Source organism: Halichoerus grypus, chromosome 8 (genome assembly GCF_964656455.1).
Source record: "Halichoerus grypus chromosome 8, mHalGry1.hap1.1, whole genome shotgun sequence".
NCBI classification, from domain to species: Eukaryota; Metazoa; Chordata; class Mammalia; order Carnivora; family Phocidae; genus Halichoerus; species Halichoerus grypus.
This window is the reverse complement of record NC_135719.1, coordinates 124,426,426-124,451,151: the sequence shown is the minus strand read 5'-3', so window position 1 is coordinate 124,451,151 and position 24,726 is coordinate 124,426,426. Positions and strand designations below refer to the sequence as shown.

At 41.8% G+C, this 24,726-nt stretch overlaps 3 protein-coding genes across 11 annotated transcripts in view; 2 read left to right on the top strand and 1 right to left on the bottom strand.

Moving 5' to 3' along the window:
* Positions 1-3,619, top strand: part of MIDEAS (mitotic deacetylase associated SANT domain protein) — a 65,530-nt gene extending 61,911 nt beyond the window's left edge. For all 9 annotated transcript variants that reach the window (XM_036117831.2, XM_036117829.2, XM_036117830.2 and 6 more), the window contains one exon: positions 29-3,619. In XM_036117831.2, the coding sequence (XP_035973724.1) occupies positions 29-209 (181 nt within the window). In that variant the 3' untranslated portion in view covers positions 210-3,619. The remainder of the gene's footprint in view (positions 1-28) is intronic.
* Positions 3,620-4,346: 727 nt separating this feature from the next.
* Positions 4,347-6,927, top strand: PNMA1 (PNMA family member 1). Its single transcript, XM_036117835.2, has one exon. The coding sequence runs from the start codon at positions 5,080-5,082 to the stop codon at positions 6,139-6,141; it is 1,062 nt and encodes a 353-aa protein (XP_035973728.1). The 5' UTR covers positions 4,347-5,079; the 3' UTR covers positions 6,142-6,927.
* Positions 6,928-8,926: 1,999 nt separating this feature from the next.
* DNAL1 (dynein axonemal light chain 1) overlaps positions 8,927-24,726 on the bottom strand; it is a 40,370-nt gene continuing 24,570 nt past the window's right edge. Inside the window, exons 6-8 of the mRNA XM_036117836.2 lie at positions 19,301-19,427; positions 17,862-18,002; positions 8,927-13,899 (exon numbers count right to left, since the gene is read on the bottom strand). Of these exons, the coding sequence (XP_035973729.1) occupies positions 13,859-13,899; positions 17,862-18,002; positions 19,301-19,427 (309 nt within the window). The 3' untranslated portion in view covers positions 8,927-13,858. The remainder of the gene's footprint in view (positions 13,900-17,861; positions 18,003-19,300; positions 19,428-24,726) is intronic.

The following is a 24,726-nucleotide window of genomic DNA, read 5'->3' as shown; positions in this document are numbered from 1 at the left end:
ACTTGAGCCCCTCCTGCCCCGGCTACAGGGTGTTTTACAAGGTGAAGAGCCGCAGCGCCCACATGAAGAGCCACGCGGAGCAGGAGAAGAAGGCCGCCGCTCTGAGGCAGAAGGAGAAGGAGGCGGCGGCCGCCGCGGCCACCGCAGCCGCCGCCTCTCCGCACCAGCCGGCCCTGCGCGAGGAGAGCGGCGCGGGGGAGAGGGGCTGACGGCCCGGGGTGGGGGAGCTCGGCCGCGAGGCCCCGGGGCCGCCCCTCTCCCGGACCCCCGGCCCTCCCCGCACCAGCCTGCCCGAGCTCCGGCAAGCACCCCGGGACCTCCGGAGGGAGAGAGGAGAGATCACGTGGACTTTTCTCTGCAAAACGAGACAATAAAATAAACGGCTCTTTTATTTATCAAAGGCCCGGGAGCAGTCTTCAGGGCTGCAGGATCCAGTTCTCTTGCATTCGGTGTCGGAAGTCGCCCTTACGCTTTCCTGGAACCGCCGAGGTCCCTGCCGGCTGGGGCTGCCCCCTCGGGAGGGCCTCCAGCGCCGCCGCCCACGCCGGGACCTCGGCCGCCGCGCAGCCTCTTCCGTCCGCGACCCCCCCCCCCCCCGGCCCCACGGAGAGCCAAGCACTAGCTCACCCTCCTGGCAGCATTATTTCCCCTCCCCAGAGGACCTCAGAGGCTGCACAGGCCCTGCCCCAAGCCCCGGGCAAAAGGGACTCCCCGGGAGGGAGTGTGGTGGTCTCTCTGAGAGGGAGCTCAGCCTGGTACCTGTGCTGTCCCCTACACGACAATGCCCAGGCCTGCGCCGCTCCCGTGACCCTGTCCCAGGCCACCTCCTCTGGGAGGAAGGCTCCCGGAATGCCCGTACGTCAGAGGACAGGTACCTGTCCCTTTGCTGCTGGTGAGCAGCCTGCTGGGGCTGAAGTGTTCTCAAATGTGTGGCCGAGGGACCGGCGTGCCTCCCGAGCTCTCAGCCTGCGGGAGGGAAGGCCGCAGACGGTGGAAGCTGCCGGGTGGGGCTGGAGGGAACTTTGTGAGAAACCTTGGCTCTTCCTGCTTCCCACCTTTTTGCCAAACGCCTTTGGGCCCTGGAGGCTGCTAAGGGAGCTTATCTGGGGCCCAGCCTGCTCCTCCTCGGTGCGAGTTCCTCCCTGCCTCTGTCCTGCCCTTGGCAGCTGCCCTCTAACCCCATCCCACCTGGTCTAGTGCTGAAACCCACAGCCCAGCCCCCAGTCCTGCTTGCTGGAGATTTCTGGATCCTTCCCTGGGAGGGGGAGGTTTCCTAACCAGATTGGACAGGAGCCTTCATTCCTTGACTTGTGTCATTTGAGAGCTATTTATTTATTCTTAATATTTAATTTTTAACATCCTCTCAGGGACCAGGGGCCTCCTGCTTTCCAGAGGCCCAAGTGCATTTATCCCAAAACAAGGCACCTTCTTGGCATCCACCCCACCCCCATTCCTAAGACCCTAAGGTCCCTCACCTCATTGCTCTGGAAGCTTTTGCCAATAGGAGTGATAGTAGCCCTGGAAGAGGGTGCAAAGGTGTGAGGTGTCACCAAAGCCGCAGGAAGACTAGCAGAAGCAAGGGAGATCAAAGGCAGTTCTTATTGCTACCTCTTCTCTGGCCGTATTTTCAACTTGCCTGAGGGGATTGGCTGGAAGCCAGAATTCTAGTCTTGTTTCTGGCTGGACGAAGCCATATTTGGCATGGAGTCACTGAAGTGAAGGGCTGGAAGGTTCTAGAGGCCCCATCACTTGCCAATCCTATAGGAGTGCTGAGTTACTTTTCTGATCTTGATATTCAACTTCAGTTGTGTTAAAAGTTCCAAGTGAATGCAAGTATATGACAGGTTAGCAGGTTAGGAAGGAGCTGAAAATTCTGCCACTCTCCTTACGAGATAGCCTATAGGCGCCATATTTGGTAGCTGGGAGTGAGGAGGGAGTTTTGTTTCTAAACTATGCACTAGCAGGTGTTCTTCAGCATTCATTTATGCACTAATATGGTTCTTCAGGACCCCAGCGATGGGAGTAACAAAATTCTTCTCCCCGCCAGACTCCAGGAAGCTACCTAGATCTTCAACTTCCCAGTTTCCCCCAAAGGCTTCTTCAAGGTCCCAAGACTGCAAAAATCTGGTATACCCTCCAGAAACAGGAGGGTGGCAAATTTAGGCTGTCTTCTAAATCACTTGTGTAATAAGAGTGCCTTCGCAGCTTTGCCCCAAAGTGCTACTTATGTTTCCTGAGGTTTTTTCTATTTAAATAGTATTTAGTTTCAGGCCCCTCTGTGGACGTGTGGTAAAAGGAACCCCCTTCATTTAGAGTGATTCTCCTCTTCTAAGCTCATAGAAATCAGACTAGGTGAATGTTGGGGGAGAAAATCAAGCTGGTACCTCTGTATTAATTCCACCAGACACTGTATTTTCGAAGGGCTCATGCTCCATGATGGATTCATATCTAGACTATAAGGTGAAAGTTAAAATGTGTAGAGGGCAGTTGCCATTTTTCTGAGTGACCTGCCAATAAAGTAGGTGCAGCCATAAGAGCTGGGATAGGTATGTCCTTTATGGTGCTTTCTCCCTGTGAACACAATAGGCTCGTCTTCTGTTTTTTCTTTCTCTTTTCTATTCAGAGCTGTTTAAGAAGTTAAATGACAAACACCTCCAGCTTTATAATGCCCTCCCCACACCATCTCCCATATCCATCTTCCAGTCTCCATCTACACTTAGCTAAGGGCATGAAACTAACCTAGTGCCTGTGTTCCAGACCATTTCTGAGGTCTCTTACCCACCCAAGGAGACTGTGCTTCAGCGCACTGTTCTCCATGCCTTCAGCAGCCCCCCCTCACAGCTAAGGTACACCCTCATCCCTTCTGCCACCCCCCAACCCCGGCACAGAGGTCGTGTGCTGCTTATGTCTAAAGAGATCCCCTATATTTAACTGCCTCAGTGACCTAACCTCTTTCTTCTCATGTGCCAGATGTTAAGATGAAGGAGGAATACGACACATGCCCAAGCCTCAGCTGTTTAAATATATTTTCACTGGGGCTCTCTTTTTTCGAACGGTATTTATTACCAGACTGGCAAGCCTAACTCCTTAGGTTTACGGGAAGTATGCGTATTTTTATAAAACAATTGTATGTCCTCCCCATATTTTGCTGTGTTAATATTTGCCTCTAACAATTTGCAGCTGTTTCACCTTTCCCTCATTTGTCTCTAAGTTGAAGGCCTTGTTTGGAGGGGACAGCACAGGAACAGCCTTGACAGTCTGTAATTATTGTACAAATATTTTAATAGCATATAAATAAGTATATTCCTTTTATTTTGGAAAAAAAAACATGATCAGACACTGCCTTTTGTGTGTTTGCTGCCTGTGGCACCCTTTTTAAAAAAGACTGTTACATATTAAAATAGTGTATATATATATATATATATATTACCTCTTTTGCTGTACAGTTGTGATAGACAAGACTGAAGATTTTATTTTTTGTGTGCTTTTTATAAAAAAGAAAAAATAACACACTAAAGTAAATCTTGCGGATGTGATTGTAATGTACCTATGTAACTTATTTACTTTTGAATGTTCTTCTGTATCTTTAAACCTTTTATTAAATAAGGTTTTAAAAATTCAGAGTTGAATGCTGTGTTCTTTTGGGGAGATTTTCACCACCTGGGATTGACCCCGTTTTGCTTGCAGGGGATTACATGACATTTTTAAACTACAAGGATTCTCTTTTATCACCTCTTTGTCAATGATGCCAGGGCAGGAAAAATAACACGCTAACGTTTGCCTGGCTACAAAGATTACTGAAAAGATAAGAGATATTTTTACAACATTTTAGACAAGAAAAAGCCTCAACTCAGTGTCTCACACAAAAACACGGACACGGCACACTTCCCACGTGTTAGTTTCGTTGAGATGAAGTATGGAGGGTGCAGAATGCAATCCGGTGCCGCAGAGGAAGCCGCAGTGCTCACGACGGTATTTTCCTACGCAGCGGTAGACCAGTCTGCCTGATGGACGCATTTCAACAACATCACCTTAACTCCACTCCAGAATTATATTATCTTTTAAACACGGTCCTTTGTTTAAAAAAAAAAAAAAATCTGGAAAATGAAAAAGGAAATGCGCCATCAGAGTAAGCAGTGCCCGGAGCGCCTCGCTAGCACCATGGCAACCGCTCGACCCCGCGAACCACGGGAGCGCGCGGAACTTGCGTCGTCAAGGCCACCGTTGCCATGGCTACGCTCAGCCGCGGAGGCGGGCCGCGGCGGACGCCGCTCCCGGAGTCGGCCCCGCCCCCCACTGCGGCAGGAACGCCTCCGCTGGCTGCGGGTCGGAAGACCTGGCAACCGAGCTGCGCCACACCGCCGCAGCCCGCCGCAGCCTCCGCCGCCTGTAGCCTCGCTTCCCCGTCCTTCTGGCGCCTCCGCTGTCCGGCCTGTGTCCGCGGTCCTCAGCCGCCCTCGCCGCCTGGAGCCATCACTGCGTCTGCAAAGAAACCGCTTGCGGGCTGGCCTCGCCACCGCCGCTGAGACCTCAGAACTATCTCTTCCTTCGGGGACGACACAGCCCTCGTCTGCAAAGCAGCCGCTCCTCTCCCGACTGAAGGCCGGGCTCCGACCGCGAACGCCGAACGTCTCCGGGAGGAGCCCCGAGTTCCCCGCGCCCCGGCTGCAGGGAGAAGGCGGCCACGCCCCGCGATCACACCCCGGCGCCTCTCCAGCCCCGCGCTCCAGCCTTCGCCACCCGCCCTCGCTCCTCGCCTTCTGCGCTGCGACGCGACACCCTGCCTGCAGGTGGGGGACCCGACCGGAGACGCAGGGTGGCGGCGGACGCGTGACTGACTGCTTGAGCCTCCCAGAGGCTTCGCTGCGAGAACGAGCCGGCGGACTGACTGACTTTGGGCGGGGGGCAGCGAAAGGACAAGAGCAGGACTCTGGTGTCATTTGTTAATTGTGATTGCGTGAAGCTTACCTCCCTCGGGCATATTGGGGGGAGTGTCTGCTGCTGTCCCTAAGTCCTAGAGCACAGGGAGCCACAGTCTAATCTGTATTTGTAGAATTGGGATCCTTGGTAGTTGGAAAAATGGCGATGACACTGTTGGAAGACTGGTGCAGGGGGATGGATGTGAACTCCCAGCGAGCCCTGCTGGTCTGGGGGATCCCAGTGAACTGTGATGAGGCTGAAATCGAAGAGACCCTCCAGGCTGCGATGCCCCAGGTGCCCTATCGAGTGCTTGGGAGAATGTTTTGGAGGGAAGAGAATGCGAAAGCAGCCTTGTTAGAGCTCACTGGCGCTGTCGATTACGCCGCGATCCCCAGGGAGATGCCCGGTAAAGGAGGGGTCTGGAAAGTGGTCTTTAAACCCCCGACTTCCGATGCTGAATTTTTAGAAAGGTTGCACCTCTTCCTAGCGAGAGAGGGGTGGACCGTGCAAGATGTTGCCCGCGTCCTTGGGTTTCAGAACCCCGCTCCGGCCCCAGGCCCAGATATGCCAGCGGAGATGCTAAACTATATTTTGGATAACGTTATTCAGCCTCTTGTTGAGTCCATATGGTACAAGAAGCTGACGCTGTTCTCCGGGAGGGACATCCCGGGGCCTGGGGAGGAGACCTTTGATCCCTGGCTGGAACACACCAATGAGGTTATAGAGGAGTGGCAGGTGTCTGATGTAGAAAAGAGGCGGCGGTTGATGGAGAGTCTTAGAGGCCCTGCCGCTGATGTCATCCGCATCCTCAAGACTAACAACCCTTCGATAACCACTGCCGAATGCCTGAAGGCGCTTGAGCAGGTGTTTGGGAGCGTCGAGAGCTCTAGGGATGCGCAGGTCAGGTTTCTGAACACTTACCAGAACCCGGGAGAAAAGTTATCTGCATATGTCATTCGTCTGGAGCCTCTTCTGCAGAAGGTGGTGGAGAAGGGGGCCATAGATAAAGATAACGTGAACCAGGCCCGCCTGGAGCAGGTCATTGCCGGGGCCAACCACAGCGGGGCCATCCGAAGGCAGCTGTGGCTGACAGGAGCTGCGGAAGGGCCTGCCCCTAACCTCTTCCAGCTGCTGGTGCAGATCCGCGAGGAGGAGGCCAAGGAGGAGGAGGAGGAGGCTGAGGCCGCCCTCCTGCAGTTAGGCCTGGAGGGGCACTTCTGAGGCCCAGGAGTTGGGCTGTAGTGCAGATGTAGATCCCAGCTGCTTTCCTTGTCTCCGTGCTGTCTCACAGGTGTGTGTCTTAGTTGTAAAGACTTCACCATGTTCTGTTGTTTGGGGGGGGTGGGGGGAGTCAGGCCTGGGTATTCATGTAACACTAGTACAGTGGTGCCAGTGAGCCCCCGGAGCTGCTACAAGTGAGTCATCCTAGCCACAGTGCCAAGTAAAGACCTGCACACAGGTGCTCAGTGCGAGCTGTCGTGGCGGTCATCAGTTGTGAACCTGTGAATCCATGACACTGCCCACGGAGGTGAGCAGGTGGGAAACTGCATGTTCAGATGTTCAGGGCAGGGCCTGGCAACACAGGAAGTGTTCAGTAAATATATGAGCTGTCCTTACTAATATCATGAATAGTTTTTGTGTTTACAGTAAATTGCTCCTCATTTATATTAATGGAAAGAAATGTGACTTAATTAGATACTATTTATTCAGCCTTACAAATTTATTTTTCATCTTGAAACATCTGGATCAGTTTAATTGAAAAGTATTCTGAGACTATGGAATGGGGTGTTAGAAAAATACCGCAATTCTAGAATTATGTAAATCAATTTTTCTCTGTACAAGATACAGAAATAAATTGCATGGGGAGGTTAATAAGAACCAGTTACAGTATCTATTCCCCCATTTCAAATCTTTGTCATTGAATAGTTCTTGTTCATGCTGATTCTAAGTGTTCTAAATTTGAAGTCATCAAAATACATGTATATGAATAAAAGAATTTTAAAATTCTGTTGTCTTGTTTTTCTGACACATATACAAAATTTCAGTGTAATTAAGCTCTATATTCTCTTTTCTTAGGAAGACTTCCCCATGTCACTAAAAAAATCAAACTTCAATTACTTTAAGCTTTATAGCATACTGTGTAAGTATAAATTGCAGAACCTTTCAATGTATTCCATTTTTGCATGTTTTCTACAAGGCAAATGTTAGAAGGCTAAATAGATGTAAGTAAATATTAACTTACTATAAAATGTTAGGAAATACTGAAATGGGGCTCAGGATGTTATCTAGCAATGCTTTTTCTCCCCTTTTAAATCCCTTTTCAGCTAAAAATGTTTGTTTTGCTACAGAAATAATTCCTCATACCTGTTTAAAATGAATGTTTCAGATTTATAGCAGCCATTTTATATCCAGAGGATATAAACAGGGAAAGAGTTTAAAAACATGTTTGCAGAGAATCAGGGACTGAAGATGTTTGTCTTGAGATCCCAATAAATCCAGAAGTGGTTACATGAACATAAGAGTTCAGTGGGGTTTTCCCCTAGTAACAAGGCTTTAAAATTATAGCCAACCTATTTAACAATCTTAAGGCAAAAAAATTACCAAGGCTAATACTGGTATACAGTCTAAAAGATTTTTCTGTACACTCACTTATGTCCTCATCTTCCATGTCAGGTCTGTTCCACCCTCACAGTCTTCTCCCAACACACATCTCCACATATTTGACCCTTAAAACAGATATGCAAGTCTTCGCTTCCCCCACCAAACATGTCCCCTCATTCCTCCACGCCCCAACTCACAGAGCCTCCCCCTCCATTCCCATCAGCATGGCGGCATGGCACTGGGTACACGCAGCCCCCTCACTTCTCAGAATCTTACCCGTACACACACACACACTCCCACCTCTCCCCCGCAGCACTCCATCGTACCCCACCCCACGCATACAGTGCAGCAGTCTCCCACCCCAACCATACATTCCTGTCTCTCCACACACGCGTGCACACGTGCTCCCACTGCTGCTCACACCAGCCGGCCACCACATATACACACATTCTCACCCATACATACTACATTCATAATAAAAGTGATTGCGGTCTTCATTTTTTTCACCCAATGTTATAGGCATCCTTCTATGTCTGTACGTAGGGATACACCTTTTTATAGCTGCAGAGTTGACTGCAATTTAGAAAGGAGGGTTATCACTTGGGATTCTTTTATTATATATAATAATTATATACCTACATATACATACATATATATTTATATAATACATATATATGGTATACATGTCAGGATTCTAGATAGCCACCCTTTATTCTAGAAAGTAATGAACTAAAAATAGTGAGCTGTTTCTAACCTGAATTAAGGTTTTCTCTTTATAGGCTCAGAAATTAAAATCTGCTTTTTAAAGGAGGACAGCAGAAAAAAAATCCTTATAACCAAAAAACTGTGGAATAAAGAAGTAGAAACTGCACTACAGTACCATTCTGAGACCAAAATTATATTCAGCCGATAGCACAGAATATGTGCTAAGACAATGTGTAATGTTGCGGCTGTAACTGGGCTCTTCCCTGTTTCTTGTGCATCACAAAGGGGCTGGCCAATGTCAGGTTATTCCAGACCACACATCAGGGGCCTATCAACCAATCTTAACCTTGTATACTACTAGTGAGGAGAGGACTAGGAATGGTCAAGTGCAGTAGTAACTTGCTGTCCTGGGAAGCACTCTTTCCAGGATACTAATCATTGAAATGGTGCCCAGAGAACTTACGGTGAAGACTTACAAACCTGGGAGAGGAGATTGTCATTGGTGGTGAACTACAGGAAAAACAAAAAACATAAAGAAATGAGTCAATCTCTCTCCCCCTCTCTTTCATACACATGCACACAAGCTGTGTGGAACGTTTGATCCAAAGACCAAATTTCTTCAGAATTGAACGTCATTGGAAGTTCATGTGGTTGCTCTGTACTAGCTAAAACTAATGGTCATATAACCAAAAAAGATACATTTTTTTTATAAAATAACACAATTTATTACTATTTTAAAACATGTCTCACAAAATAACATTCAGAAACTCAACATTTCTAAATAATTTAACACAATAAGTTTAGTCATAAAGTCATGCTACAAAATTCCTGCATATAAAAGATTATTACCAAAGTATTAATAGATGTTAAAATGTTCTTCAGAATGGAGTTGGTTCTAGAGGCCAAAGATTCTGGAATGACGCTCGTTATCATGCTGACACCCTGGGAGAAGCAGCTAGCTATATGTATATTCTCTACAGCTACCAACTCACCAGTCTGTGGACGGGATTGATCCCTCCAGGCAACAGCACCTCAGAGGCAGGTACCCTGCAGAGCAAAGAAGCAAAGAACTTCCCACCCTTGTAACATGAGCCACAACTTAATTTAACCAACATCTAAATTAATTTTTCAAATCTAGATGTGGGAAAGATAACTCACAAAGTTCCTTTTCTGAGTAAGAGAATTCTACTTGACATATTCCCCAGAGGGATGACTGTCAATGTAGCAGACGTGGAAGGTGACACCAAGGAGGGAAACAGGGAAATCCTGACTCTGATTATGTCAACAGACAACTACTGCGCAGGAGCGCTTACAACGAGCAAGGATGAAGTTGGGTTCTCTAATATCCACATGCAGGCTAGGTACTTACCTACCTGCCCTCTGGGAGTACTTTCCACCAACATCCAGTTCATAATTTTAAAGTGCAAATCTACTGCAAAATAGTTTACTCTCTACCACCCCCTTGTTAAATTTGCTGGAGCACAATTTGGTTGGCTGGTTCCCCTCCACTTTAGCCCAATATGGGAAATTAACTAGAATCCAGTTATGACTTCTCTAAGTGGCAAGAGAAAATTTTTCTTCGTTTAGAAAAAAGTAAGACTCAGTCTCATTTTTTCTTTCAGTCTTCTTCCTTTGTACTCACTACTTTATAAAAAGGCAGGAATGGAGATTTAGATGTGGGATTTCTAAAAGTTCAGTGATTTTTTTTAAACACACCCTTTTTTTTATTGCACCTATTTTATGGTTTTACAAAAACAAAAACAACAACCTCATGCTACAGTGAAGGTAAAGGAATATGGTCAAGTTCGCTGTGTCAGAAGCTCCAACTCCACTACACTGAATCTTGTTTTATATTTAATTATTCACAGACACATTAAGCAGCCTAAATAAAGAAAATGTGTGCCAAAGGAATTAATTTCAGTTAAAGGATAACTTTCAGTTCAGCAGTTAGTTTTTTCCCTTTACCAATACTTACAATGTAAGATCTTCACAAACTGACAAACTGCAGTTAGAGAGACACTAACTACTCATATGATCAATATTTTGACACCCCCCCACACACACCAATTTTTAAAAGTTAATGATTAAATCCAATCTTTCTAGACCCTACACTTTTCCCATTTAGTCCTAAGAAAAACCCAGGTGGAAGGTTCTGGGTCAGAGAGATGATGATCTTCAATTCCACTTACACATCACCAATTCTGAGAATAAGTCAACAGTTACAATTAATTTCTTATTCCTTGTTACTCTACTTCAGACCACTGGTAAAAGGTATAAGAAGAAGCATCTATTCAAGCCAAAATTTCTTTTTCCTCACAAGAACCACATTTAAGTATCTTATAACCGTACCAAGTTAGTGACCAATTATCATGATCAGACATTCCTCTGATCACATTCAAAATTGGTGTCTACACCAGCTAACTTTCATATATGATTACCAAATTTTGCCAAATTTTATACAATATTTTTCTGTATTTAATGACTGCTACAGTCTGGAAAATCCTATGCATTAGTGGACAATGAATGAACACTTAAAGAATGAACACTTAAAGAATGGTCCATTTTCTAAAAGCACACTCAAAAAGTTCAACATTAGAGATAAAGAAAAATCTATCATAAAGTTGAATTCTGTTATAGTAAGACAGAGGTAGGTTAATAATCACTGTCCTAAGATAAGCAAGAATGCTAAGAAATAAAAGTTGAGACCCTGCTGAAAAATGTAAGTTGAACCTTCTAGCCCTGAGTTTCTAATGTTATATGAAAAATTATTAAAATGACCATTACAAAAAAGCAAAACACCAAGGACCATTTTCCTTCCATCCATGATTATTAAATACATCACCTTCTCTCATACAACAACTCAGGTGGCATATAGGACTACAGAGTGAAAATAAATGCACCCTGGACAAAAGGAATGTTAGTATAAAGCACTGGTTCTTAACCAGGGGCGGATTTGTTCCTACCCCTCTGCCAGAGGGGACAGATGGTAATGTCTGAAGACATTTCTGGTTGTCACAACTAGACAGGGGGTTCTACTGGCATCTAGTGAAGCCAGAGATGGTGCTAAACATCCTGTAATACACAGGACAATATCATCCAACCCAAAATGTTAACAGTGCCAAGACTGAGAAACTCTGGTTTAAAGGAACAAAATCGTATGAACAGAGAACACAAAAACCTTTCAAGGTCTGACCAGGTAATACACCCATAAGCTTAGAGTTAGGGAACACAGAAAAGTTGAATTCCTTTGTAGACTAAAATCAAGTTAGCTGTGAAAAATTAAAATGCTGAACTGATTCTAGAGCTCTACCATCATTATGAGAATAGAGGAAATTTAAATGAGCCACTAAAATGGCATAATGCTTTAAACCAGGAGCACAGAGAGAATCCATCTAATCCATAAACCAAAGGCATTTAATATCAGCTAAATTTGCAATAGTAAAGGATGACTTAAGGAATGACTGGAGAGAATGTTCTGAACTTACTCATACACCCTTATCTTCCATTTTCTAATGGCATGGATTCTGGCTTTAATTCCATGAAAAGGATGCACAGAAGTCATTCAAATATTTGTTGAGTGAAACTAAGTATGAATTTTGTGTGAAATGAACACAGAAAAGCACCTTACATTTCTCTGAGAACTATCAGTGATTAAAAGACATTAAGAAACAAGGAGAAGCAGAAAAAATTCGTTTCTGTATTACAGAATTCAGAAAACCACACACCAACACCGTAAGCCATTTTACAGATTCAATATGAAGTCATCCCTTCCTATTACATTCACTTCCAGAGTAACTTTTGAAAATATATCCATAAATAGTAAAATGGCTTCAAGCTTGCCTACTGGATGAAGTGCAAACTACAAGTGAAGAAGATCATCTTCCCTCCTAGTTTGGGGGACTTAAACATTACCACAGGGAATACTCATTGTCTACAGCTCACAAAAGAAATACCCAAAGGCTTTCAATGTATAAGCCAGAGTAAAGATTTCTTCCTATGAGATTATAAGGAAGAACTAAAAGGAAGCTAATAAAGTGTTGGACTAATTTTTCCTCTTGCTGTTTGTATTTAGAATTGATTGTCAAAGCAGTGGTCCCTTTAGATCAGAGTGACTCAGAGAAATCACGTAATTCCTACTTAAATGATAGCTGAAGTTTTCTGAAACCCAGGACTATGCAATCACTTTAAAAAAATGACTCTCTCCTCTTTGACTGATTTTACACAAGTAAATGGGGAAATAAGAATCAGTCTCTGGTTGAGGGACTTTAGGCACAATTTGGCAGAGCGCCTCCGTCTTCTTTTCTGGAATCTGTCAGTAATTCAGTCATGACCTGCTATGGACTTCATCTGGTTACTGACTATACCTTGTACTTTCCAAAAAGATTTTTTTTCCTTACAAATTCTTAGCTCTGTATCCAACTATTGCTTTGCAATTTTGAGGTTAAGTCACCTACCATGCTTCATAGAGAAGGCAACCCTCAAAAATATTGCCATTTGCTTGGGATCCCATAATGAAATATCTCTTCTCTTTTCCCTCCACAATCACTTACATAGTTCATTTTAAGAGCTAACTTAGAAATGTTCTAAAAATATATTTTGAGATTCTAAATTTAATCTATTGAAAGGTATCAGATGCAGTCTTTTAAGTTCTATATCCTTATTTATAGCAATCACTTCTCCCAACATGAGGGTCCACAGAACAAAGTTATTAGAGAAAATTTTGATACATATGAATGGCCAACATTTAGGCTAGGAATTCAAATATAACTACTGTTTACATGTATTTCCTTATATAACATATAAGGGACTATAAACCAAAAAGTGTGCCTAAGATCAGGTCCACATGAGTAACATGACCAGAGTAGTGGTCAAAGGAATGATCGTGACAGTCATTTTAACCACTGACCCAGATCACAGCATGACTGACTGTGCACAGTGACTCAAGTGGCCAGGTGTACAAACACAACCTAAATTCCAGTTGACAATGCACATATTTTTGGAAAAACAAATAAGTAAATATAACATGGGCTGTAAGGCCTCCAAGATATTAATTTTTCCTTTTTTCACCATAGCTTTTCCAATTGGACTTTGGGAGTCTTGGTTCTAGGACTGCTCTGTATTTCTTCTAAGAGGAACTCTTTCTGTCACCATGCTGCCTTCTGAACCAAAGGCATGACACATTTGTGCTTCTGAGTCATAAGGACATGGACCTTCAGGAAAGATGGTCTACAGATTCAAAAGTTAAGTATATATATTTAAATGCCTGGTCTGAAAACAAACAAACAAACCCTAAACAAACTGAATAAAGAAGCATATTTGTTGTTCTTTGTTGTTAAAAATGACTGGTCTATAAAAGTTTTGGTAGATGGGGCCACATAGTACATAACTGGGACTGAAGACAAAAAATTGAAAATTCGAGTTTCTAAAAAAAGTACTAGAATGTATGAAGTTGGTGTTACTGTTTTGGGGGGAGAAACACTCAATAGGTTTAAAAAAAGATAGGAATGAGAGATTTGTTTTATCTTAAGAACCTTTTGCCCCACACAGGATCTTTAAAATAGACAATTATACAAAACTTATCTATTGTTCTTATGACATTTAAATAAGTTAACACAAAGCAGAAAACATGGTGTTAGTTTTCTTCTTCTTCATCCTCTTTAATTACTGGGGTACCTAAAATGAAAAAGAAAATATTTCTGGTCATTCTCAACAGATTGCTAAAATTCTAAATGAAAATATTTTCCTGTTAACCTGAGAAGCTATGAGATGCTACGAAGTGTGCCATAATAAAAATAATCTCATAAAATAATCTCTTTAATTTCAAATTATCCAAAAAGCCTCTCAGGGAAATTCTCAAATGGATTAATATAAGTACTTATGAATATTTGGCTCCCCAAATGCAGAGTTGCAAATAAAATGCCTACAGGTGCCAGGCAGAAAAATAAAGCCCTATACCCAGTAAAAACTTTGTATGTTAAACACAAAGAAATATTCTTCATTTCTCACAATAAAATATGCAATCCCAGTGTTGCCAGAAATCTGAATTTTTATATTACTCTCCCAAATATTAAGCAATAGGGACAAATTTGGGAAAAAATAAAAAGAACCAAAACACAAAAAACAAAACACATCTGCAGCCTGTCACTGGGCCAAGGGCCACCCATTTCTGAGCACTGGCATTTGAAGCCTGCCCACAATTTGACCCCAATCCACTGTTCTGTCTTAACTCCTCAGCCATGCACCTTCTTCACCAGCTAAACTGATCAATTCACTGTCTCCCAAACTCACCTTGCACACGCCTACCTCTGGACCCTTGTTCAAGAGTTCCTCCATTTTGGAATGTCCTCCCACAACAACTCTCCTTCCATCTAAACCCCACCCTTAATAAGGAACCAACTCTAGTGCCTCTTCCTCTGTGATCCTTCCTTAATGAACATTTATGTTCTTTATGGTAGCGAGCAGAGTTTCATCTCTCTGTACTCCCCACAGCATCTTTTCACAGGGGGAGAGTGAATGCGTTATTAGAGTATAACATACAAAGTACACAAATTATGTAAGTGTACAGATCGATAAATAAACACAAAGTGAACACATCTGGTAACCAGCACCAGAATAGGTAGAGAACATTATTAGAACCCCCAAAACTTCCTCAGGCCCCCTTCCAGTCACTATCCCCCCACAAAAAGCATATTCTATCCTGATGTCTAACAACGTAGGTTATTTTGCCTGTTTTTGAAATTGATATGAACGAGATGGTATAACATACACACTCTGTCTGGCTTATGTTGCTCAACATTATGTTTGCATGATCCATCTATATTGTGTGAAATTTGTAGTTCACTCATTCTCATTGCTGTTTAATATTACATTATATGAATATGTCATAATTTGTTCTATTGTTGATGGGCATTTGGGTTGTTTCCAATTCATAGCTATTAAAATAGTGCTGCTATGAACATTCTCATACATGTCATTTGGTAAACATATATATCCTTTTCTTTTGGGTATATAGCTAGGAGAAAAAGTGCTGGGTCATAATGGATATGTATGTAGAGCTTTTACAGATAATGCCAGTTTTCTAAAGTGGTTATACCAAGTTACATTACCATTTGGCAAGGTCTGAGAGTTCTAGTTCTCCACATCCCACTAATATTTGGCATTATCTTTTTCATTTTAGCTTTTTAAGATTCCCTAGTTTTGCTTATAAGCAACAGAAGAGGAGCAAAAGTAGGCAAGTTAGCAGCTGTAGCTGTCTCTGTTCTGGTCTATCCTATAGACCAAGCTGGTTATCGTAGGGGCTGTTCAGATTGCCCTGAGGTCAGTACTTGGTCCAAAAGGCTATAATGTGGCTTGGTCTACTCAGGGTCTACTTGAGGGGTTCTGTTCCATGTTTAAGGGAAGAGTTTTACTTCCTGTATGCAATCCTGAAAGAAGACAAATGACTTCAAATGGTTTCTAGAATCCAACCAAAGTTGAACATAAAAAAGCTGAACTCCAAGACTCTAATGTCCTTACCCCCTTTTTTCTATTTTATTTTTAAATTGTGAAATATTCATTCATACAAATACAATATAAATAATTTAAGGACTAATAAAGCCAATGATTGTATACCCATTACCAATTTAGGAAATAGAATATTACCAGCATCTTAGAAACCTGTTTGCCTCTTCCCAATTATTCCTGTACCTCTCCACAAGAGATAATCTACAGTCTGTCATTTTACCCCTATGCATCCAGAAAAAAAAGAAAAGAACATTCTGCATGATTCCACTGATATAAAACTTTAGAAAATTCAAATTAATCTATAGAGGCAGAAAGCAATCAGTGATTGCTTTGGGAGGGATGATGCAAGGACCAGGAGAGAGGGATTACAAAGAGGCACAAGGATACTTTTGGGGGTGATGCATATGTTTATTCCCCTTTTTCCCCCAGCTTTATTGAGATATGACTGAGATAGCATTGTGTAAGTTTAAGGTATGAACGTGATGATTTGATATATATTATGGAATGATTACCACAATGTTAGGTAATACATTCATCACCTTACATTGTTACTTCTGTGTGTGTGTGTGTGTGTGTGTGTGTGTGTGTGGTGGTAACTTTTAAGATCCACTGTCTAAGCAACTTTCTAGTTGCTGTAAGACAGTATTGTTAACTATACACCATCATATATTCACTATCTTAATTGTGGCGATGGTTTCAGAGGTGTATATGTATATCAAAACATACCAAATTATACACTTTAAATATGTGCAGTTAACTGTGTGTCAATTAAACTTCAATCAAGCTGTTAACATTTTTTGGTGTAGGAAAATAGATGGGTAAGAGCTTTTCACATCAATAATTCTCAATTAGAGGACAGATGAGCACATATCTTCCAGGGAGGCATATTGGAATCACCTGTGAAACTTTTTCAAACTATAGAGACCTCTTCACTCTCTCCCCAGAGATTCTAAAATATCCAATATCTTCATAGGGGTGCAGTCCCATTTAAGAACAACCACTGCAGTAAGCTGGGGTGGATAAAAGGGTTGTATACTGAGGCCTTGAAAGAGGTAGTAAGGGAGCAATGGGGAGACAAAGAATATAGGAAGGGTAGAATGACAAGGCAGCAGGGGTGGTAAAGAGAGAAGAGAAGGGCTGAGGGACATGGAGGCCTCAACCATAGACAACTAGGTCCTTTTGTTTTGGATGTGACTATCAGTATGAGTATGGTGCTGAAGAGAGTAGGGCAAATATGTATTTGGTACATGGGATGATGATGATGATGATCACATAGCTGGATATTACTTATTTGTTTCTTCTAAGTATTTCCTTTCCCTCCATTCAATCAGGTAGCCTAGTCAGTTCTGGATCACTGCTTCAGGGGCAATGTGGAAAGTAGAGAAAGACCATCAGACTTACTGGATTTTGTCTTTGAAAAGCCTAAGAAGATCACTGGAAGACAGTTTGTGAGAAGATGCAGAAAAATGTGGAAAAGAGGGAGGGGGATAGTGATTCTCTTCAGATTAGAAAGGTTATTTCCCTGGGCTGGCAGAAAAGAGAGAAGTTTGTGGGTTCTGAAACAGTTGGGATCCTGGCCTGGCTTCCTGGGAGGAGGTAAGATCCAGAGAAGTCTGGGACTATTATCATTTTCAGTTTTTAGATTACAAAAGAACAAGGCTTGGTGAAATTAATTAACTAGCAAAATGACAAAAAAGCTATTAAGTGGTAGAACTAGAACTTGAACCCAGTCAGTCAGGGATATCTACTGACATTGACACCTATCTTAAATATTGGTTAACTAAAATTAGAGGGTAGGGGTAGAAAGAAAACTACAATTTTGATCCAGTTGTGAAAAAGCAACTGCTTACCATTTATGTCTAATTATTCTGCAAAATAATACCTTTGTGACTTGAGAACAAGCCTGGCTTTCTTTAAAAATTTTTGGTCAAGGGATGATCTTATACCAGTCTAAGTATCCTAGGAGGTTTTCATCTCACCCAGACTCTAAAATTTCCTATGGAATGAAATGGCTTTGGAGATTAGAGACAACCTATTTCTTTCTTAGTTTTGCTCCTTTTCATGATTCCATGTCACAAATTCAATCCTTATGCCTAGAAAGCATTGCCCCAAGCTAGCCCAGAATCACTCACCATCCAGCTTTTTCAGTTTGGGGACTCTCTTGGTCGCCTCTTCAATCCAGTTCCCGTCAGCAGAATGTTTCTCTTCCAACGGATTGCCTACAAACACCAGGTCTTCCAGGCACGGCAATTCTGCCAGCTTCACAAATTCAGCTACAAGTACAAAGAATACATTCTATAATAAAATGGAAAATTCTCCTGTTATGATTTTGGGGATTGAACTCCAGTATCACTAGCCCTCAGTTTGTGACTATTCAGAACAATTTGTTGTTTAAGATTTTGAAGAAAGTAAGGGAAATTATACCATATGAAGTCATTCTCTGAAGACATTATGGAAAGGGAAGGAAAAAGAAGACATACCTCTTCTACCTTTATGCTAGCCTAAGGACGGGATAAGAAAAGGAGATGAGGTTCAGAATCACAAAGAACAACATATCACTCTCCAGCGACAGGTCTTCTCTATGCTGTATTGCATCAGTATGGGTTAAATCAAATTTGTCTCCACCCATTCCCTCATCTTCGAATTCTTTATTTAAAAGAAGATTTATTTATTTGAGAGAGAGAGTCAGCATGGGGTAGGGGGCAGAGGGAGAGGGAGACACAGAATCTCAAGCAGACTCTACACTGAGCACGGAGCCTGATGTGGGGCTCAATCCCATGACCCCGAGATCATGACCTGAGCTGAAATCAAGAGTCGGAAGCTTAACCAGCTGAGCCAACCAGGTGCCCCTCATCTTTGAATTTTTTTTTTTAAGATTTACTTATTTATTTTAGAGAGAGAGAGAGCAGGGTGGAGGGGCAGAGGGAGAGGGAGACAGTCTTAAACAGACTCCCCACTGAGCACAGAGCCTGCAGGGCTTGATCTCACAACCCCGAGTTCATGACCTGAGCTGAAACCAAGAATCCAACACTTAACTGACCAAGCCACCCACATCCCTCATCTTTGAATTCTCAAAGCAACGCATTCACACACCTACTGAAGAACTCATTACACAGTTTATAAACTACTCTTTCCCCCTAAGTTGTGAATTCCTTGAAGGCATGGACAGTGTACTATTCAACTATGTATCTCAAGAGCCTGGCATAGCTCGTAACACTTAATAGGGCTTTGGTAAATGCTCAATGAATAATGTACTATAAAAAAACGAAGTCATGTAGATGGCAAATACATATTCCATCCAAGAATTATTAAATTTAAACTGATTCCATTCAGCCTTTGGACTATAATTTAATTTTTTTCCATGATGAAGAGGACCAGGATCTATTCAATATAATCATTTTAAGTAAATATTTAAATGTAAATTTCAAGCATTCAGCTGAAAGATAGGAACTCCTATAGCTATTTCCCTGTGTGCTTAGAAAGAAATGTCCCCATTTTGCATCTTGTTCTCTGTTGGGCTATTTTCTATAAACAGGAGGTAGAAGGTTAAAAAGAGCCAGCTTCAGCTTACCCCAGTCTTTCACTAGGTTATTAGACATGTAGAGAATCTTCAATTTCTTCATTACATGGATCCCTTTCAACTTCTCAATAAAATTGTAGGAGATCCACAGTTCTTCTAATGTGTCCCCTACTGCTTCCTGGAAAAGAAAGCAATTTTGGTTTACAAGCTTATTTTTCCTCTGTCCCCTTTCTTATAAACATAAAGACAATGGTCTTCAGAGAGAACTGAAACCCACCTGTCCGTTGGCAGGGGGGCTGAGGCTATGTGGGAGTTTTTTCTCATTAAGGCAAGTACAACATTTTCTTCCACTCTTCAAACTGATATGAACTAAGAATAGCTACTGCAATCACCAAAAGGGGAAATAATAGCACTATTTTATCATTTTTATTGAATTGTATAGATTTCAAATTATTTCCCTGTATTATATGATTTGATCCTTATAATATTTAAGATAGGCAAAGCAGCTTATTTGATTTCCATTATAGAGATTAAAGGCATTTTCTAAGATCACAATGCTATCAAATAATAGATCTAGGTCTAAATTTCAGGGTTTTTGTTTCAATATTTACTACAGAAACTTTCAAACACAAAAAGTTGAAAGAATCTTATAGCAAATATCTATGTATCTACTACCCAGATTCTACCATTAACATTTTACTATTCTTTTCCTATCACATATCTGTCCATCTATCCATCCACTATCTATCCATCAATTCCTCTTATTTTTTTGATGTATAAAATTCAGTTTAAAACCTACAGTCTTTCCATTACAGTATAAAGATCATGCTGGCTCTTAAATGCTAGATATAATCAATGTGGTACAAAGACTCTTCCTTCTTTTATAGACATAAGACAAAATGTAGTGATTATTTTCTCTATAAAAAAGAAATGAGGGGGGCGCCTGGGTGGCTCAGTCGGTTAAGCAGCTGCCTTTGGCTCGGGTCATGATCCCAGGGTCCTGGGATTGAGCCCCACGTCGGGCTCCCTGCTTGGCGGAGAGCCTGCTTCTCCCTCTCCCTCTAACTGCTTCTCTGCCTACTTGTGCTCTCTCTCTGTCAAATAAATAAATAAAATTAAAAAAAAAAGAAATGAGGGGCACCTGGGTGGCTCAGTCAGTTAAGTGCCCGACTCCTGATTTCAGCTCAGGTCATGATCTCAGGGTTGTGAGATCAAGTCACGCATCAGCTTCCGCGCTGGGCATGAAGCCTGCTTGGGATTCTTTCTCTCCCTCCCCCTTTACCTGTCCCCCCCCCAAAAAAAGTTCTAGGCAGGAACAATTACATGCTCAATTTCCTCCTATCCCAAAAGAATTTACCTACATCCACATGGTAACGTCTAGAATGTGGGGCCTAGGTCTATGTCCTGGTAACTTTCCCTTCAAAGACCACAGAGAAAATAAGTGTACCCTGGATAAAGATCCCTAATGGATTTTCCATACTGGTGGAACCAGGGGGAAGCCGAGAAGGGAGTGGCCTGAATTAGTCTGTGTGCCATCCCAACTCCCACAATTCATCATAGTTTCAACTTTCGGAGTTGAGAAGAAACACAATTCAAAGTAAAAAAAAAAAAAAAGTTTAAATCAGTCTATCCTGGCACTCATATATCAGAACTTTGTGATTTAACCAAACCCCCTCATCTAGTAGTATTCTGATATCTTCTACCAAAGGACCTAATTAATATATCCTACCTTTCAGAAGAGGGGAATCAGTCTTCGAACAATTTAAGCTGTTTTGCATACATTTTCATCTCAATGCATCCCTAATCATCTCATGTTTCCAATTTAGAAAGTATGAGGTAGCAGGAAAAATACTGAGTAAATATGGATTAGAAGATTTAGGCTCAATTTTGGGTTCTGCTGCTTAGTTTTGTTTTAGTTTTGTTTTATGTGTGCACCTGAGGACTCTCGGTCAATTTCACATAGCCAATTTGATCAATTCTCCAAAGAGCCAATTTGCTGAATTTACTCGTTCACTGATTTACTGAAAAACTGTTCACTTATAAATTATAGCAATTTGTTTTATTTTTTTTTAAGATTTTATTTGTTTATTTGACAGAGAGAGACACAGCGAGAGAAGGAACACAAGCAGGGGTACTGGGAGAGGGAGAAGCAGGCCTTCCGCGGAGCAGGGAGCCTGACGGGGGGGCTCGATCCCAGGACCCTGGGATCATGACCTGAGCCGAAGGCAGACGCTTAACGACTGAGCCACCCAGGCGCCCCAGCAATTCGTTTTAGATAGGATAAGATATGATATAAATTGGGGCGCCTGGGTGGCTCAGTCGGTTAAGCTGCCTTTGGCTCGGGTCATGATTCCAGGGTCCTGGGATCGAGCCCCATGTTGGGCTCCCTGCTCAGCGGGGAGTCTGCTTCTCCCTCTGCCTCTGCCTCTCCCCCTGCTTGTGCTCTCTCTCTGTCAAATAAAGAAATAAAATCTTAAAAAAAAAAAAAGATATGTTATAAATTCCTTTAGACAGGGTAACTTTTGAAGATGTCTGTGATGTTTTATTCAAGTACTAATTTAGTTTTAGTTTAGTTTTCAGCCATTTGGACGTAACTGTTTTGCCATTACCAAATTGCAGTGCACTTGGGGACTTTGCAGGGCAATATGACTTTGTGGAATGAGATTACTGACTTACTAATGTATAGATTTTGGATGCCCAGAGCATAGTTTTTTCAATATATTTTCAATCTATTCCACTGTCTATTGTACTTCTGTAAATGTAAGGATTTACTAACCAGCTCAATTAGATTACTATTTTTATGTGTTCTAATCATTTGAGAAGTGATTAGTGTCTAAATTATGAAACTGAATTCTACAAAGATGGACTGACAAAAACAATAGTTGAGATGGAACAGCTGTATATTAAGACTAAATTAAACCTTAAAGAAAAATTTTAAAGGTGTTGAAACCATTCCAAGCAACATAATTTTCTATATATTTGTAAGTAGGTAATAGTGATAAGATTTTGGTGAAGCAATCTGGTGACTATCAACTAGTAAACCTGGCTAAGTTTGTGTAAATCAGTTCAGTGGAATCTGTCATTAAATACACTGGCTCTTTGGAGAACTGGACATGGAGTAAACAGGTATTTAGCAAACTGGTCTGCTTCTGCATGCGAACAAATCATTCCTCCTCCTAGTTTCTTACTCTGTAAAATGAGGAGGTTGGCATATTGGGATACCATTTCACACTCATTAGGATGGCTACTATCAAGCAAATGGAAAATAACAAGTGTTGGCAAGTATATGAAGAAATTGGAACCCTTGTGCACTACTGGTGGGAATGTAAAATGGTACAGCTACTACAGAACAGTTTGGTGGTTCCTCCAAAAATTAAAAAATATGATCCAGCATTCCCACTTCTTTTTTTTAAGATTTTATTTATTTATTTGCCAGAAAGAGAGAGAGCACAAACAGGGGGACTGGCAGGCAGAGGGAGAAGCAGGCTCCCTGCTAAGCAAGGAACCCAATGCGGGACTCAATCCCAGGGCCCTGGGATCATGACCTGAGCAGAAGGCAGCTATTTAATGAACTGAGCCACGCAGGCATTCTGGCATTCCCAATTCTGAGCATATACCCAAAAGAATCAGAAGCAGAGTTTTGAAGAGATATTTGGATACCAATGCTCACAGCAGCATTATTTACAATAGTCAAAAGGTGGAAGCATCCATTGGTGGATGAATGAATAAACAAAACAAAATATGGTATATACAGACAATAGAATATTATTCATCCTTAAAATGGAAAGAAATTCTGATACACGCTACAACAAAATGAACCTTGAGGACATTATGCTAAGTGAAATAAGCCAGTCACATGAAGACAAATACTGTATGATTCCATTTACATGAGGTACGTATAGTAGTCACATTCATAGACAAAAAGTAGAATGGGGGTTTTAGAACTGAGGGGAGGGGACAAGGAAATTATTGTTCAATGGGTACAGAGGTGCAGTTTTACCAGCTGAAAAGAGTTCCGGAGATAGATAGCATTGATGGTTGCACAATAATACAAATATACTTAATACCATTGAACTGTACACTTAAAAATGGCTACCATGGTAAATTTTATGTTATGTGTATTTTGCCACAATAAAAAAAAGGAAAAGAAATGAGGAGGTGGGACAAGAAGTTCTCTAAGATCCCTTTCAGCTATTAAAGTTTATGATTCTTTGAGGTCAACAAACCACTATGTACTGAAAACAAAAAAAATGTCTGTTCCGTAAATAGTATTACATTGGAAGTTACAGGAATGGGAAGGGCTTAATGAAGTTCTGTAAAACCTCCATTTTGGACCACATAAAATGATGATGATGATTATTGTTTGCTTTTTATATAAAGTAATGAATTCAGATAACATAATGTTGCTTAGAAGTCTTTAGGAAGATCTGGGGGGCGCCTGGGTGGCTCAGTCGTTAAACGTCTGCTTTCCGCTCAGGTCATGATCCCAGGGTCCTGGGATCGAGCCGGACATTGGGCTCCCTGCTCTGCAGGAAGCCTGCTTCTCCCTCTCCCACTCCCCCTGCTTGTGTTCCCTCTCTGGCTGTGTCTCTTTGTCAAATAAATAAATAAAATCTTAAAAAAAAAAAAAAAGAGGGGCGCCTGGGTGGCTCAGTCATTAAGCGTCTGCTTTCGGCTCAGGTCGTGATCCTGGGGTCCTGGGATTGAGCCCCGCATCGGGCTCCCTGCTCAACCGGGAGTCTGCTTCTGCCTCTCCCACTCCCCCTGCTTGTGTTCCCTCTCTCGCTCTCTCTCTCTGTCAAATAAATAAATAAAATCTTTAAAAAAAAAAAAAGTTTTTAAGAAGATCTGATTCATAAACAGTCAAGAACTGTTTGTAGGCAATTGATTATAAATATACAAAACAAATAGCTTTTATATTATAAACAGGAAGTGAATAGAGAGAAATTACCTCATTCATCGTAGCAACAAAAAATATAAATTACCTGGGAATACATTTTTGTAAGAAGTGTACAGGCCTTATAGGAATTAAAACTAAAATTCTACTGAAAGACATAAAAAAAATCTGAATAAATCTGCCTATGAGGAAAGTCTCATTATTATAAAGATATCAATTTTCTCCAAATCAATCTATAAATTCAATGTAATTCTAAGGCTTCCAAAGGGAATTTATTTTTGTGAACTTGATAAACTGATTTTCAAGTTTCTCTCGAAGAGTAAATGTCTAAGAAAAGCCAACAAACATTTTGAACAAAGAAAAAGGACTTATCCAAATAGGTATCAAAACATATTATAAAGCTAAAGAAAATTAAAGCAGCATGATATTGGAACTGGAATATATAAGTAAAACAACAAATAGAAAGAAACTTGGCCATCCAGGAACCCACCCATGCATACACAGAGTTTAGTAGGAGGCATTTACAGTGGGAAAAGGAGATTTTTCAACATATGGTTAACCATTTGAAGGAAAAAAAATA